This window comes from Engraulis encrasicolus, chromosome 16 (assembly GCF_034702125.1).
Source record: "Engraulis encrasicolus isolate BLACKSEA-1 chromosome 16, IST_EnEncr_1.0, whole genome shotgun sequence".
In the NCBI taxonomy this organism is placed as follows: Eukaryota; Metazoa; Chordata; class Actinopteri; order Clupeiformes; family Engraulidae; genus Engraulis; species Engraulis encrasicolus.
In genome coordinates this window covers 34265088-34281272 of record NC_085872.1, presented here as the reverse complement: position 1 = coordinate 34281272, position 16185 = coordinate 34265088, and the positions used below count along the sequence as shown (strand labels likewise).

Genomic DNA, 16185 nt, shown 5'->3' with positions numbered 1-16185 from the left:
AAGTACAAGTACGAGATGTGTACTGCGTGACAGTAGTTCTGTGTTGTGTCATTAAACAAATATGAAAGAACTACATCTTTCATTGTGACTTCTAGCTTACTGTACTGTAGGAATTGAGGTGTGAAATGTATTCAGTGTGTTTTGGTGGAAAACTACGAACACAGCAACAACAGAAAACAGTCACAATATTTCACGCAGCCAAAACACACAGATAACAGCCAATGATGTTTTGCTAAACCTTTCACATTTTCAGAATCAACCACCATCCCTTTCATCAATATTAATTTTACTTGCGTCATCACAAAGTTGCAAGAAATTTCAGTGAACTGAGTGAGTTATAACACATCATTGGGGACACACCAGAGCACATCATGCGGGTATCAAACTGCATTTTCAAACAAGCGATGAAGTGTAGAGTAGTTTTGCAAAATACATGAAATGTTTTACTTAATAAAATGTTTTGTATTTAATACTTTGGTATAGACATGATTGGTACAAGCAAAATGATGGATAACGAACAGTTAAGTGGATTGTGCGTGTTGTATCCCGCTCCAAGTGATTCAAACCCCCTCCACTCTGTAGGCAGTATCCCATAACTGATGCTGCATTAATGGCTCATTTGAAACTCGGCTGTCGGTAGACCCACGAGGTTGTTCTCCCGATAACCGTTGTAAATGCGTTCTATTGCAACAGCTGGGGACAATACAAATGTCTGAAAACACTGATGTTAATCGAACTTGGAGTACACCGAAGTGCTCCGAGTTTGTGTTTCGGAACCCCGATTTGAGTACCCTTTCTATTATACTTTTCCGAGGCGGAAGCCGGAGTTTCCGACAATCGAGTTTCAAAAGAATGCACCATAAGCCACATTCATACCCTGCCTTTGGTCAATCATGTGTGTATTTCTGTTCATACAATCTATTCGTCAATATTTGTAGGCTATGGTGCTTTTTTCCCAATTGTTTTAAATCTGTTTTGATCTGTTACATAAATAAATTAAGCTCCTCTATTTTGTGTCAAAATACATATGACGGTTAGTGGATGCATGCCACTTATAGGGCATGCACAGTAAAACATTCGAGTGCAGTGTTCGAGTGTTCTCTGGAATACACTCTAGAATGTTAAATTGACTCTCCAAGTGTGTTATAGACTGCTTCACTGCTGCTTTATTCACTGCTGATTTACTGTGTGAATGGGTCTTTACTCTGTTGGGGTTGGGCCTACATTACTCATATTTTACCTAGACATCTTTGTTTTTACTTCAGAGAGTGCAAGCATTTGACAGTACCATGTGTACTACGTTTATTTGTGATTGTGCCGAGGATGCTCAGAGTAGCCTAATTTTAGCTGCTTCATTAAAATGACCTGACAGGAGCAAAATGTGTACATTTTCGACCTGTCAGCTACCAAGCGTATGAATTACTCAAAATAAGATGCTACTGATGCGAAGCCAAAGAGACCAAAATGAAACATTTCTCGCTGTCTTTCAGTGTTTATTTAAGCTGCATGGCGAGGAGCTGATGCGTGCTGAAATGTATTCTGTGTATAATGTGTCGCTTCTTAGGGGTCTTTGTGTGCTTAGTTCCCTTTATTTAGTATGTGTCAATGTTGTGTCTGGTGAGGTGTTTATATATGTTATCTTCCCCCACCCCCGTTTGGGTGTGTGTGCGTGTGTGCGTGTGTTTTTGTGTGTGTGTGTGTGTGTGTGTGTGTGTGTGTGTGTGTGTGTGTGTGTGTGTGTGTGTGTGTGTGTGTGTGTGTGTGTGTGTGTGTGTGTGTGTGCGTGTTCGTGTTCGTGTGTGTGTGTACGTGCGCGTGTGTGTGTGTGTGTGTGTGTGTGTGTGTGTGTGTGTGTGTGTGTGTGTGTGTGTGTGTGCGCGCGCATGTGTGCGTGTGTGTGTGTGTGTGTGTGTGTGTGTGTGTGTGTGTGTGTGTGTGTGTGTGTGTGTGTGTGTGTGTGTGTGTGTGTGTTTTAGCGGGACACACTGGAGCTGGTGGGGGAGCCCATTAGTGGGATGGCGCGCTGCCCATATGACCCCAAACATGCCAATGTGGCCGTGTTCGCAGGTGAGCAGTAGCCACACAACCCACCCTTATGAACTCCCACTCACAGGAGATGGCATCCTACAGGTGTAATAGGCTTACCTGTGGAGACACCACAGCTTATTGTTAAGTACAAAAGGTGTCCGTAGCTCATAGTACATTTCCACAGTGGCTTTATTAACACTGAATATAAAAACCTCAGTCAGTCAAAGACATCAATTAACGAAGCAGTGTGTATACGTACAACAAAGGTCTATATCAGATATATTTCATTTGAAACAATCAGGAACTAGAAGCACTCAGAGAACGCAGACCTCCGCCAAGGAAACTACTTGATACATTTGACTATGTTACACCCTAAGTCTCTCTGCCTTGTTTTTGTGGAGTCCCCGCAATTCAATTTCTGGTCACTAGGGGGTGCTAGATGGGGAAGAATCTTTTGAAAAGTCCTGGTTCCGGTTCGTGATCCGGATCACCACCAGAATTGAATCACTTGTTCCTTGGGTCATTATCAACAAACCCACAAAGTTTTGTCCAAATCAGTTGATTGGTTTTTGAGTTATGCTGCTGACAGACAAACAAACAAACAGACAGACAGACAGACAGACAGACAGACAGACAGACAGACAGACAGACGGACGGACGGACAAACCAACGCGACCCGAAAACATTACCTCCTTGGCGGAGGTAATAATTACCCAGATACATGTTGAAATCTTGTGAGAAAGCTGTATGCCTTAGTAGTGTATGGACAGTGTACACAGGTTTGTGGCACAATTTGTTTTGACAGCACTGAATTCACTCTTTTCACTTCAGCATTTTGCTTTTGGCCAATTTGCTTGCATTGTTTGCGCTGGAATTGTTTTACAGTATTTTCATGTGTGTAATGATGTTAAAGATCCTCTAGAAACTAAAAGTATGAACTCCTTATATGTGTCAATGTGTGTGTGTGTGTGTGTGTGTGATGTGTCTGTCAGAAGGAAATCTCTTCACTGGCACGGTGACAGACTTCCTGGCCATCGATGCGGTGATCTACCGCAGCCTGGGGGACAGCCCAGCTCTGCGCACCGTCAAGCACGACTCCAAATGGTTCAGAGGTGTGCACAGCATCGGGATGCTTACTCGTGATACAGTCACATTTCACCTCAAACATACATTGATATATTGTTGTTGTTTTGTGGTTATGGGGCATTTTGGACATGGACCCTAAGGGTGTGCATCAGTTTAGAGCACTGCTCTCTACTCTCCTCTTCAGTGTGGGACAATCTGAAACCAGTATAGTAACTTGACAGGTGGTAGGGATCTGAAAATCCCTTTGGGAAATTTAACAGACGTACCTTGTCAGGTTTGAAAACAGAATCACATTGTAATTTAAGCCTATCATGTTGGACATAGGATGAATTGCCAATTTAAACTACTTTATGAATTTGTACTTAAATTACTGTAATAGGATATGCAACCAGCTATGATGTTAAAATGATCATGTTTCAATGTGGGGAAAAAATGAGAAGTCAGTGCGGTGAAAAAAATATTCTGTGTCTGATCTGTCTGTTATGTAAACAATTTCATTGATAAAAAAACGTTATTAAGGCATTGTTGAAATGGGGTTAGATCTGTTGGATTCCATGTCAACTACCATGGAACCAAACGTAACAGAGCCCATAGCTGTGTCTCAGCTGGTGCACTTGTGCACTTCGGGCAGCACAATGTTTCAGTGCCTAATAAATCCACCATGCGCACTGAAACAAGAGCACTGAAGTGCACAAGTGCACCATTTGAGACCCAGCACATCTTACTTACCAGTGCCATCTTTGTTATCTTGGCCTGAGGTTTTACATCCTTAGTGATCTTACAGACAGTGTGTGTCAATCTGAGTCTCACTGTGGAGTTGCCACTCTGTTTCAGTAGAGTCAGTGCTAGGTCAGCCTCGCTCTCTGACAGCTCAATCGCCATACTGAATTTAAGTGGGCTTGTCACTGTCAGTGTGCGGGTAGGCCCATGAAGCATGCCGTTAGAGTGATGCAATGCAATGTTGCAGTGTCTCTTTGTGACTGTGTGAATGTACTGAATGTGGATATTAGGGCTGTACGATACCAGAAAAAATTGATATGCGATATACAGCATGCAATACCTCGATAACGATATTTAAACAATATTTAGAAATATAGCCAAGTGTTTTTCTTGTCGGCAATTTGTCGGTCAGTTTGGCTTTGGTCATGGCGGGCTTCTTGCGCATTTGTTGATATTCAGCGGGTGATTGGACTGCACAGAAATGTTTTACTTGTTAGCGATAATTAAGTCCTTTTCGCGATACGCATATCACCACTCTTGATATCGCGATTTCGATACATTTTCGATATACAGTGCAACCCTAGTGGATATGCATTGTGAGTGTACCATAGTTGGGCCTTAGTCATTCACGTTGTATTGATGTGAGTAGGAGAGAATGTAGCTGTCTATGTCTTTATTTGTATGCAGTGCAGTGGCTTAGTGGTGTTCCTTAGTGCATCTGCCTGTTCTGTGCTTGCTGACAGAATACAGGACTACACGTTCTGCAGCTTTTTACTGTCAATCAATTGTCCATCTACTGTCTATGCAAGATATCTGCACACGTACACATGCCCATATTGACAGCTGTCCTGTCGATGTAAATAAAAGTGTGCGTGCGTGCGGCCGTGCGTCCATTTGTGCATGCGTGCGTGCATCTCTGTGTGTTGGTATGCATGTGAATGTGTCTCTATTTAGCATAGGGGTCAGAAGTTAGCCTTTGGTAGAATGATGGCCACGATGTACTGCGTAAGCACCTCGTTAGTCTTCTGTCTGTTGGTGTTTTGATGGCCTTGGTGATTAGAACATTTGTATGTATATCTTGTCCATATCTTGGCACCTCATAAAGCGTATGTTGTTCATCATTTTTCCAGAGCCCTATTTTGTGAGTGCAGTGGAGTGGGGTCCTCATATCTACTTCTTCTTCAGGGAGATGGCCATGGAGTTTAATTACCTGGAGAAGGTCAGACGGCGCACACACACTCTCACTGTTATCGTTACATAAAGGACAATGAGTTATAATACATTTTGATAATAGCATTTGCTAATAACAACTCACTACCATTATTTAGTCCAGTCCATCTCTTTGTCTCTGTATTTCCTCTATATATAGTGTTTGTCTCCTTCCTTTTTTTCTTTATTGTTTGTTTGTATCTGTGTATACCTAGGGTATTTTTTTTTTCATTCTGCTTCTCTTTCGTCCTTTGTGTTCACATGTGTGCAGGTGATGGTGTCACGGGTTGCCCGTGTGTGTAAAGGCGATCTGGGCGGCTCCCAACGGGTGCTGGAGAAACAGTGGACGTCCTTCCTCAAGGCACGCCTGAATTGCTCCATCCCTGGCGACTCACACTTCTACTTCAACCTGCTCCAGGCTACGAGCCCCATCCTCAACCTGAACGGACGAGATGTCATTCTTGGGGTCTTCTCCACTCCAGCCAACAGGTACTGTATAAGATGAAGGACAGGCTATGGCAGGCGTCACCAACGTGGTGCCCGCGGGCGCCAGGTAGCCCTCCAGGAGCTTCTGATGTGCCCACCAAGGATGTCAGTAAACAGTGACGACTACAAGATTTTAGTCACAGTTAATGTTCTTCTTAATTTAGATATGAGATTATTTCTTTATGACCTATAAGCAAATTATCATTCAATCATAGTGTAATTTGGGAATGATGTCAAGACATCGGTAGAGGATTTTGAACAAACAGGTAGCCCTCGGGTAGCTCTTAGTAGCTCTCGAGTAGCCTTTGGTAGCCCTCGAGTAGCCCTCAGACCGAGAAAGGTTGGGGACCCCTGGGCTATGGAGACAGACAGACAGACAGACAGACAGACAGACAGATACACCAAGAAATGCAATATTTGAAACGAATCACTCACAGTCAAACACAAAAATTCATACACACACTGGCTGACTCATAGACATACTCCATCACGGGCAACAAATGGAGGCGAATATGCAAGGAAAAAATGAAAGAGGAATTGAAGCAGATAAATATTTATATCTCAGCCATGGTCAAAATGTAGGCTTCTGTTCTGTGTGTGTGTGTGTGTGTGTGTGTGTGTGTGTGTGTGTGTGTGTGTGTGTGTGTGTGTGTGTGTGTGTGTGTGTGTGTGTGTGTGTGTGTGTGTGTGTGTGTGTGTGTGTGTGTGTGTGTGTGTGATAATAAATTATACAAACACACACACACACAAACACAGAGACAAACACACACAGACACACACAGACACACACACACACACACACACACACACACACACACACACACACACACACACACACACACACACACACACACACACACACACACAAACACACACACACACTTGGAGTCCTCTGCAGCAGCGACAGGCAGGCCAAGGGGAGAGAGAGGCTGGTGTGTGTGTGTGTGTGTGTGTGTGTGTGTGTGTGTGTGTGTGTGTGTGTGTGTGTGTGTGTGTGTGTGTGTGTGTGTGTGTGTGTGTGTGTGTGTGTGTGTGTGTGTCTGTGTCTGTGTCTGTCTGTGTCTGTGTGTCTGTGTGTGTGTTTGTGTGTTTGCGCGTGTGTGTGTGTTGAATGCAGATAAGTGCCTAATGTGATTGCAATAAGTTCCTGATGCAAATGAAACTGGGAAATTTATGTCAGGAGAGGGCAGCCCGTGTAAATGCCAGCCATAATAATATGCCACTCAGTAAGTGAGGGAGGGGAAGAGACAGAGGAAGAGAGAAATGGAGTCAGAGAGAAAAGTGTGTTAGTGAGAAAGAGTGTGTGACAGTAAAAATAACACTGACAGGGTATATCACTCAAGGACAGTGCAGAGTTCTGGTCCCTCGGCCGGCCAGATTTATGCCCATTTAATCATCTGGAGTCCATCACTGTGCCTGCACCCGTGAGCAATATTAAGTCAAGGAGAACCTTTGGTGTCACCACCACAAAATGGAACCCCACAACAACACCATCTCTTTTAGCAGTGTTCTCTGGATACCCGAAGGCCTCTTGTGCTTTTTGTGAGATTAATGCTTCAAATAAGAATACAGCACAACAACAATATTACTTGTTAAACCCAAGGGGGGTGTTTTCCTGGACTTGCCACAGCATTATCTAAGTAAGCTACTAGGGAGCTTACAAACGCTGCACACAGGGCTGTGCGCTGACAGCTTTGGCCGGGCCTGAGACAAAGTCATCTGAAAGGCCTCCCAAACAAATACATGTGTAATGAGAACCCAGTTCTGGGTCACTTCTCTTCCTGGACCTGGGACAGCAGACCCCCCCATCGGCTTCCCTGGCTGTACACAAATAGAGAAGAGCCCCCCTGTAGCAGGGCCATGGGAGAGATAGCTGGGAAGCCCCAAGCACACAGCAGGCAGAGAATGACTGGATTATTACTGAAAGCCCTCGTAGAGATAAATGTTTTGTGCGGCATGTAGTCACACCATCGTTTATTCAAAAAGAGGCCTATGTGAGTGTCTGTAATAAATGAAATCAGCTTAAGTGGATAGTGGAGTCAGGATTGCCGCATAGTCACTCTCCAGGAACACACGGAAGCACTCTTTTATTTGCATCTATCTCAATCAGTCTCTGAATAGGGTGAGACAGAAAGATGGAGAAAGGAGAAGAGAATGAGTGTGTATCATCTAATGTTGCAATTCATTCAATATATTTTATGAAATATGTTTTTAATACCAGGGTTGTCTTTCATGGAAAGGGGACTTTTTTTCATGTGGTTTTTCAATGTAACTCCGTTCCACAACAGTGGTGTGTTCTGCCCCGCTCGCCCGGCTCATTTTCACTCTCACTCTCACTGCTCTGACACTATAAAAGAGTCTTTGACTTCCCCTCCTCGTGTGATTCTGTTTTTGGCTGTGGCACCTTTGTGCCCATTGGAGCGTGACATAACGTGGGCACCATGCCAACGAGTAATTAATGTGAGTGGCTGCAGGTGATGAGGGGCCGAGCGTGCCAGACCGAGAGCTGAAGGGAGGGAGGGAGGGGCGGAAGGACTACAGGGAAGGAAAGGGAGAGGCGAGGGACACAGAAAAAAACAACAACAGCCTCCAAAATGATGCCCCTTGCCCTGAATGAGCCTGAGAGTTATCAATAACATGAAATAATACTAGAGGGTGCTGCATAGCATCTTTACTGTGCTTCCTTGTCATGTCATTTGAAGCCAAGTGATTTATGGCGCGAGACATTGTTCTCATTTTATGCTCCGTATTGTGCTCAGTGCAGCTGCACGCGATAAACCAGGTGCGCAAACACTTGTCTGTTTCTCCAGCCGTCCTTCATCACTGTCTCTGATCTGCCACATGAGGAAGGAAATCGTCCAGTAGACATAATGATGACAAATCTGAAGAATCGCACGTATTGTTTCAAGTGGGCTTACTGCCAGCAAACTGCACATTAGAGACATTTCAATTAAGCCGGTAGAAATCTGTAAACACCACTGAGAGAGGGACAGAAATAGCGATCTGAAGAGAACCAACCAAGAGGGAGAAACTCAGTTGGAGAGAAAGCAAGGTAAAAAGACCAGTCAGACTGAGAGAGAGGGATGGAGAGAGAAGCGAGCAATAAGAAATGTAACGCTGGAGCAAGAAAAGAGAGAGAGAGCTTTAGCGTGTAATCCCCCAAATCCCTCTCACCCACCATTCTCCGGCATTAAAAACCTGTCAGTGCCTGCTCTGAATGTGCCCGCTGTGGTCTGGCAGTCCAATCTGTGTATGCAGCTCAAAGAGCCTGGAGGTCCTGGCCGTGCTCCAGATCACGCCACACACTCTCTGCGACATACCGCGTGCCGTGGCTACATACTGCCCCTGCCTCTGAACAGAGCCTGCCCATCTCAGGAGAGGCACACCTGGGGAGAGACTGGGTAATGAGGCCTTTGAAACTCTCTGCTACTCAAGGAGCTGAAGAGCATCTGGTCAGCAGAATCAGAGGCCGTGGAAAGTGGAGCAGCAAAAACTCCCTCCAGAGGAAGGATTTCAGGATTGGTTGCCTTGTGACCCATTTCTGCAGTGAAATTGACATGGGCCCTGTGTTTTTTTTGTTTTTTAGGGCTTTTATACCTTTATTCTTGACAGGACAGTGGAGGAGAGACAGGAAATGAGTGGGGAGAGAGAGACGGGGAAGGATCGGCAAATGACCCGGGCCGGAATCGAACCCGGGTCGCCGGCGTAGTAACCCAGTGCCCTACCGTTAGGCCACGGCAGGGCCGAGCCTTGTGTTTTGTGATGCTCGATGTACCTGTACACTCCTGGTCTTCTCAGGGGCTGTTGAGGTGGAGCACGCTGACAGTGTGTGAGGTGGAGCAAGATCTGACGAGGCAGGCCCTGCTATGGCCTAACGGTGGGGCACTGGGTCGCTGTACCAGCAACCCGGGTTTGATTCCGGTCTAGATCTTTTGCCGATCCTTCCCCGTTTCTCTCTCCCCACTAATTTCCTGTCTCTGCTCCACTGTCCTGTCAGAAATTTAAAAAAAAACCTAAAAATATATATTTTTTAAATATCTGGCTAGGCATATCTTTCTACCTTAGGCAAGCTAGATATGGGGAGTCTGCTGGCCACGGCCTGCAGCCCCTTGCACCTCCTCTTCCACCTGCGCTGCAACTAAAGACGCCCTCCTTTCCTCCAAAAACACCCCAGAAGGAGAGCCATCATATCATACTCCCCAGGCAACCACTCTGCAGAAACGAGGGAGAAGCACATGACCTTTCCCCGCTGTCAGGCAGAGGGGGATAGGGGTTGGCTGCCGGAGACTCGCCCTCTCTGGGGAGCCAGGGCAGCACAATGGGCAGGCGTCTGGCTTATCACAAGGGGCTGGCAGGAGATGTGATGGGTTTTTTGGGGTGGAAGGCAATTCCTGGCTAAGATGAGACCGCTGAAGGCTTCTGAAGGATGATTAAATGCCAGAGTGACATTTTATGAATGCATGTTTCCGTCAAATGTTTGTGAATTGTTCGAAAATCCTAAACATATAATTGATGATGAGAATGATTGCAGAATGTGTCAGAAGACAAGAACTAATTGCTTAATTATTATTCCAGGCAAACGCGGTGCTCGCAGAGTGATGCTATCTGGACAGCTGACATTTGAAATGATATCACGCAGTTTTATAATATATTATTTTTCATTTTATTTTTAAATACATAATTTCATGATATTTGACCTTTTTTGTTATTTCACAGAAATTTGAGGTTATATTGTGTATTACATCTTTGTGTGTGTGTGTGTGTGTGTGTGTGTGTGTGTGTGTGTGTGTGTGTGTGTGTGTGTGTGTGTGTGTGTGTGTGTGTGTGTGTGTGTGTGTGTGTGTGTGTGTGTGTGTGTGTGTGTGTGTGTGTGTGTGTGTGTGTGTGTGTGCGTCCGTGCGTCCGTGCATGCGTGATGTGTGCGTGCACTGTTTGTATGTATGTACATATATACGTGTTTGGGCAATGTTGCATTAATGTTGCAGCATCCCGTGGCTCTGATTGTGTCTGTTTGTTCCTCCGTCCCCTGCAGCATCCCTGGCTCCGCCGTGTGTGCCTTTGACATGCAGCAGCTGGCGCGGGTGTTTGAGGGGAGGTTCAAGGAGCAGAAGTCCCCAGAATCCATCTGGACACCTGTCCCCGATGAGCTGGTACCCAAACCAAGGTACACCAGATTCTTGTTCCCTGTAAATCATGTTCAATCAGACAACACAGTATTCACAAACCTTTGAATTTATACTAACATGGACGGTCATAACATGGTATCAGTTCTAAAGGGTGCTTGTCCATGAAGGGAGGGTGTTTTGTTTGGACACAAACCTATCTGTCATGGTTTGAACAAAAGATATAGAAGCATAAAAGCTTCTGTGGTTTCTTTTAATCGACTTTTCATATCCCTCTCTAATCAAGTGAGTAAAAGCTCTTTTGACCAAACATCAATATCTATTCCATCAGGAGGATATCCAGTGGCGCTCAGTTGTCACACGTATACCCGTGAGATTTAACACACGAGATTAGAGCGATGGTATCCATCCTGCTGTCAAATGGCATTAGTTCAGAGTCAGTTCACTGTCAGTTGAGACCCCTGATTAGGGGTACATTACAACCCTGTATGTGTGTGTGTGTGTGTGTGTGTGTGTGTGTGTGTGTGTGTGTGTGTGTGTGTGTGTGTGTGTGTGTGTGTGTGTGTGTGTGTGTGTGTGTGTGTGTGTGTGTGTGTGTGTGTGTGTGTGTGCACGCACGTGTGTGGGTGTGTGCGTGTATGTGTATGTGTATGTGTGTGTGTGTGTGTGTGTGTGTGTGTGTGCATGTGTGTGTGTGTGTGTGTATGTGTATGTGTGTGTGTGTGTGTATGTGTATGTGTGCGCACACGTGTGTGGGTGTGTGCGTGTGTGTGTGTGTGCGCGTCTGTGCGTGTGAGTGTGTGTGTGCGTGTGTGTGTGTGTGCGTGTGTGTGTGTGTGTGTGCACGCACGTGTGTGTGCGCATGTGTGTGCGTGGGCGCGTGTTTGTGTGTGTGTGTGTGTGTGTGTGTGTGTGTGTGTGTGTGCACGCACGTGTGTATGTATGTGTCCGTGTGTGTGTGTGTGTGTGTGTGTGTGTGTGTGTGTGCGCGTGCGCGTGCGCGTGCGTGTGCGTGTGCGTGTGCGTGTGCGTGTGTGTGTGTGTGTGTGTGCATGTGCGTGCTTGTGTGTGTGGACCCTCTGTGCTCTCCCGCAGGCCTGGTGGGTGTGCGGTGCAGGGCTCCAGGTTCAGTTCCTCCAACACCTTCCCTGATGAGGTGCTGACCTTCATTAAGACACACCCCCTCATGGACGAGGCCATCCCACTGCTGGGCCACAGGCCTTGGATTGTGAAGACTATGGTCAGGTAAGATCTCTTCCATGTTACACTTTGATGTCATTGCCCTCCCCACACCACAACTAAGTAAGTACGTAGCCTCTTACTGCAGCTGGGGTCGCCGGCGACCCTATTCACTTGCTGAAAATGCCTAACTGCATCATAACAACATTGCTATGACATTACAGAGAGCCATAATGCTGCGCTAAGGGGTTAAATGTGCAAAATATTTGATTAGAGATACATGTAAAAACTTTCCAGAATAAACACAAGTCTGGCAGACCAGCACCTACCATACTAGCTGTGTGATATCCTAAATGAACAATATTGTCCGAGTAGTTCATTCAAAATTTCACGAGGTGGAATGTCTGAGGCTTTCTGTTGCCATGTTTGCAGGTACCAGCTGAACACCATGGTTGTTGACACAGAGGCCGGGCCTCACAAGAACCGGACCGTGGTGTTCCTCGGCTCTACACGGGGAACCGTTCTCAAGTTCTTGATTGTTCCTAACAAGGACAGCGCTGGTTCTAACGGCAACATCTTCCTGGAGGAGCTTGAGGGCTATAACCCAGAGAGGTACGTAGGCAGGGGCGCATCTTACCACCAGGCAAGGCAGGCAGGCAGCCGCTTGGGGCCCCCAAGCCCCTAGATCAGTGATTCTCAAAGTGTGGTCCGGGGACCACTGGTGGTCCGCGACAGAGCTCAGGTGGTCCGCGAGGGGATTCCTACTTTTCCAAGACATACTAGCAGAAGGCTATATTTGTTACATTATTACAAAGCTAAACATGTCTGAAGTCATATTTTCACCATAATAAGACAGGCTTGTAAATGTAAATAAAAACGAAGTGATCTGCATCAAATTTAGCGATGTCGAATTGGCACTTGTCAACTGTCAATTCAGTTGACAGGTGGTCCCTGAACATTTTTGGTGGGACAAAGTGGTCCTCGGTCTGAGAAAGTTTGAGAATCACTGCCCTAGATAATGAATAACAGCCCACACTTTACCACAGTAGTGGCAATTTTGCTTCAATTGTTCATTCTCTTGCATTTTCGCTTGGGGCCCCATCTGACCCTAGAATCGCCTCTGTACGGAGGACATCAGATGCCATTAGCTCAGTGTCAGCCTGAGCCCACCTCAGACAGCCCTGCCCTGCATGCCCTGATAGCAGGAGATATATTGCTGCTCTGGGCCTGGGGCATGGGGATTAAGGAGGGATTTGTCAGGCTCAAGTTTTGGAAGGTGATCACCGATCTCATTTGCATCTGACCAGCCACAGCCGTGTGTGACTTTGTGATTTTATAAAACATAAATACTCTGCATTTGTAGTATGAACGGTCTGCTTTTGTAGTACACAATACTAAACAATGTGATGTGTGACACAGCATGTGATAACATCAACAATATTGTGCAAGCTTAATTGACTTGGATGCAATAACACTTAGTTAATGGCTGGGTCATTGCCATTGCTAGTCTGTGATCCAGAACCGTTTTCCGACTGGAGTCCTCTCAAGACCCCTTTATGGGTTTAAGGCATGTTGTGTGTGGAACGGCAAAGCAGCAATAAAAGGCATAATGCAACTGCTTGACCTTAAAAGGGGCAATATAAAGAATTCATTTTCTGCTGGATTGCGACTGTTGACCTTTGGGGAACAATTTAGCATCCATTTTGGATGAATTGGAGTCGAAAGCCAAAACTACTTAGCCGGCCAATGTGAAAGCAGATGTCAATGCGCTCAGCCAGTTTTGGCTAGCTCTATCGGAAAAATGTCTGTTGTTTTAGGAAAGATCAAGATACATTACCCCTTATCCACAGTAAGAAGTTTTAATGGAGCCTCAGTTGTGACAAGTGTCACATTCTCTTAGCGAGCAAAGCGATTAATTATTTGCTGAACCATCTTTTTGTGTTTGACCATGCACAGAAACACATGCATTGCATTGCATTGTACATGCATTAACAATCTCAACCTGTATTCAACCTCAAACCACTTCCTAAAACCCGTAGCTCGTTTGAAAGGGGACTGATGTACAAAAACAGATGGAAATCAAAAGCCCACAGCTGGGTTTAAAAGTGAAAAAAAAAAGATATGAACAAAACCCAGTAGCAGAACTTGAAGCGTGAGTGTTGGCCTGCCCTGTGCACATCAAAGAGCCTATTGCATTTCCCTTAGTTGAAGATCAAGAGTCAGCCAAGGAGGGAGGGGCTGGAACATGTATGGCTATGGCAGAGCCTGTGACAGCTCTGCTGCAGGCAGCTCGCCGCAGGCAGGATCACAGGAGCCGAAACAGAAGCTAATCAGCTCCGGCAGGTGTTTTTGCACCACTTTTATGGGAGTGACTTTACGCTGGAAAGTTGAGAGAACAGCGCTGACTGCCTTCGTTAATCAGGCCTCTGTGGGGCAGAGCTGTCATGCCACCCCAACCCAACCAACAGCAACACTAGCAACCTCTCAGTAACAATCACACCACTGCTTTTCCTTCCTGTCGGCCTCCCTGATTGCCTCAAATCCTTTGCATGTGGGTAATTTTAGCACATGCCACTGTATGAACGCTGTGTGGGGTGCTTTGAGTGATGCCTGCCGTAATCAAGACAACCCAGCTGGAGTTTATCCTGTGAAAAGGTCACATGCTATTCCCAGAATCACGTCATGGTTCTTACAAATCACAAAACAATCAACCGCTTTTAGTGGGTATTATAGTCATACATATCTATTTAAGGCTTTGCGAAAGCATGTAAAAAGCCTCCCAAACTTGTCACGTTAATCTGTCTTTATTTTTTTTTAAGTCTCTGTCTCTGTCTCTGTCTCTGTCTCTCCCTCTCTCTCTCTCTCTCTCTCTCTCTCTCTCCCTCTCTCTCTCATCTCCCTCTCTCTCTCTCTCTCTTTCTCCGACTCTCTCTCTCTCTCTCTCTCTCTCTCTCTGTCTCTCCTCTCCGCCCATCTCTCCCCTCCTGTAGGTGTGGTGGTGACTCTGTCCAGGCTCGGCAGCCGTTGTCTTTGATCCTGGATCGGCCCAGCCACACCCTGCTGCTGGCCTTCCAGTCCTGCCTGGTGCGGCTGCCTGTGGCCCGCTGCCACCTACACTCCCGCTGCATGAAGTGAGTCCACTCATGGCACGAATGGGTCAAAGACGTCCAACATGTCCTTCAGTGCAACGGATACTTTTGCTTACTGTAAATGCAAAAAAAGAGATTTTTTTTAATTATTTTTTTGGTTTGGCTTTCATGCATTCACTTTTCAATTTTTTGGGGGGAAATTTCATGTTTATCACAGTTACAGTTAGCAAAAGCATCTGTTAGCACTGAAGGACAGTGTCATGTTGGACGTCTTTGACCCACATACACCAGGCGCGACATGTGCGATTCGAGCGACGGAAGTAATTGACTCTGTATGGAGTCGCTGGCCATAGAAGGGACAAAAGCGATTCGGGCAACTAGACAATTCGAGCGACTTGAGCGACAGTTTGTTGTTGGACTTGAGCGAATATTATGCAAATTAGCTATGATAAGGTTCGCCACAGCCAATTGGAATGTTGGAAAGCTTGCCTTCTGCTTTTAACGGGCATACTCTGTCGCGTCTATCGCTCGTATCGCTTGTGTCGCTCTTGCTGCACAGTCCAGTGATTCTCTGTCGCTTAATCTTGTCGCCGCCTGTGTATTCGCCTGGCCACACACTGCACTGCCTCACTCATGTACAGTGAGTCCAATATGTATTTGATCCCTTGCTGATTTTGCCGGTTTGCCCACTAATAAAGACATGATCAGTCTATAAATTTATGATAATATGTATTCAAACATGAAGAGACAGAATATCAAAAAGAAATTCCAGAGAATAACTTAAAATAATATATTTTAATTTATTTGTATTTAATTTAGGCCAATAAGTATTCGACCCCTCTAGCTAAAGAAGATAAAGTGCTTTGTGGCAAAGTCCTAGTTGTCTAGCACTGAGGTCAGATGCTTCTTTTAGTTGATGACAATGTTTGTGCATATAGTAGAACATATTTTTGCCCATTTTTCTTTGCACATTATCTCTAAAACATTAATAGTTTGTGGCTGTAGCTTGGTAAATGGGAGGTTCAGTTCTCTCTCCATAGAATTACTATAGGGTTAATATTTGGAGACTGTCTAGGCCACTTCACGACTTTAATATGCTTCTTATTGAGCCACTCCTTCGTTGCTTTGACTGTATGTTGTGTATTATTGTCATGTTGGGAGATCCAAAAATGACCCACCCTTCAGTGTAGTGGTGGAGGGAAGGACGTTTGCACACAGGATTGCACATTACATGTCTCCCTCCATCCATTCGTTGACGATGTGAA

The 16185-nt window shown here is 45.5% G+C and overlaps 1 protein-coding gene across 1 annotated transcript in view; it reads left to right on the top strand.

The window, feature by feature from the left end:
• Positions 1 to 16185, top strand: part of sema6ba (sema domain, transmembrane domain (TM), and cytoplasmic domain, (semaphorin) 6Ba) — a 95752-nt gene that overhangs the window by 64669 nt on the left and 14898 nt on the right. Inside the window, exons 8-15 of the mRNA XM_063220428.1 lie at positions 1977 to 2067; positions 3021 to 3140; positions 4965 to 5053; positions 5315 to 5532; positions 10562 to 10693; positions 11748 to 11897; positions 12264 to 12443; positions 14822 to 14962. Of these exons, the coding sequence (XP_063076498.1) occupies positions 1977 to 2067; positions 3021 to 3140; positions 4965 to 5053; positions 5315 to 5532; positions 10562 to 10693; positions 11748 to 11897; positions 12264 to 12443; positions 14822 to 14962 (1121 nt within the window). The remainder of the gene's footprint in view (positions 1 to 1976; positions 2068 to 3020; positions 3141 to 4964; positions 5054 to 5314; positions 5533 to 10561; positions 10694 to 11747; positions 11898 to 12263; positions 12444 to 14821; positions 14963 to 16185) is intronic.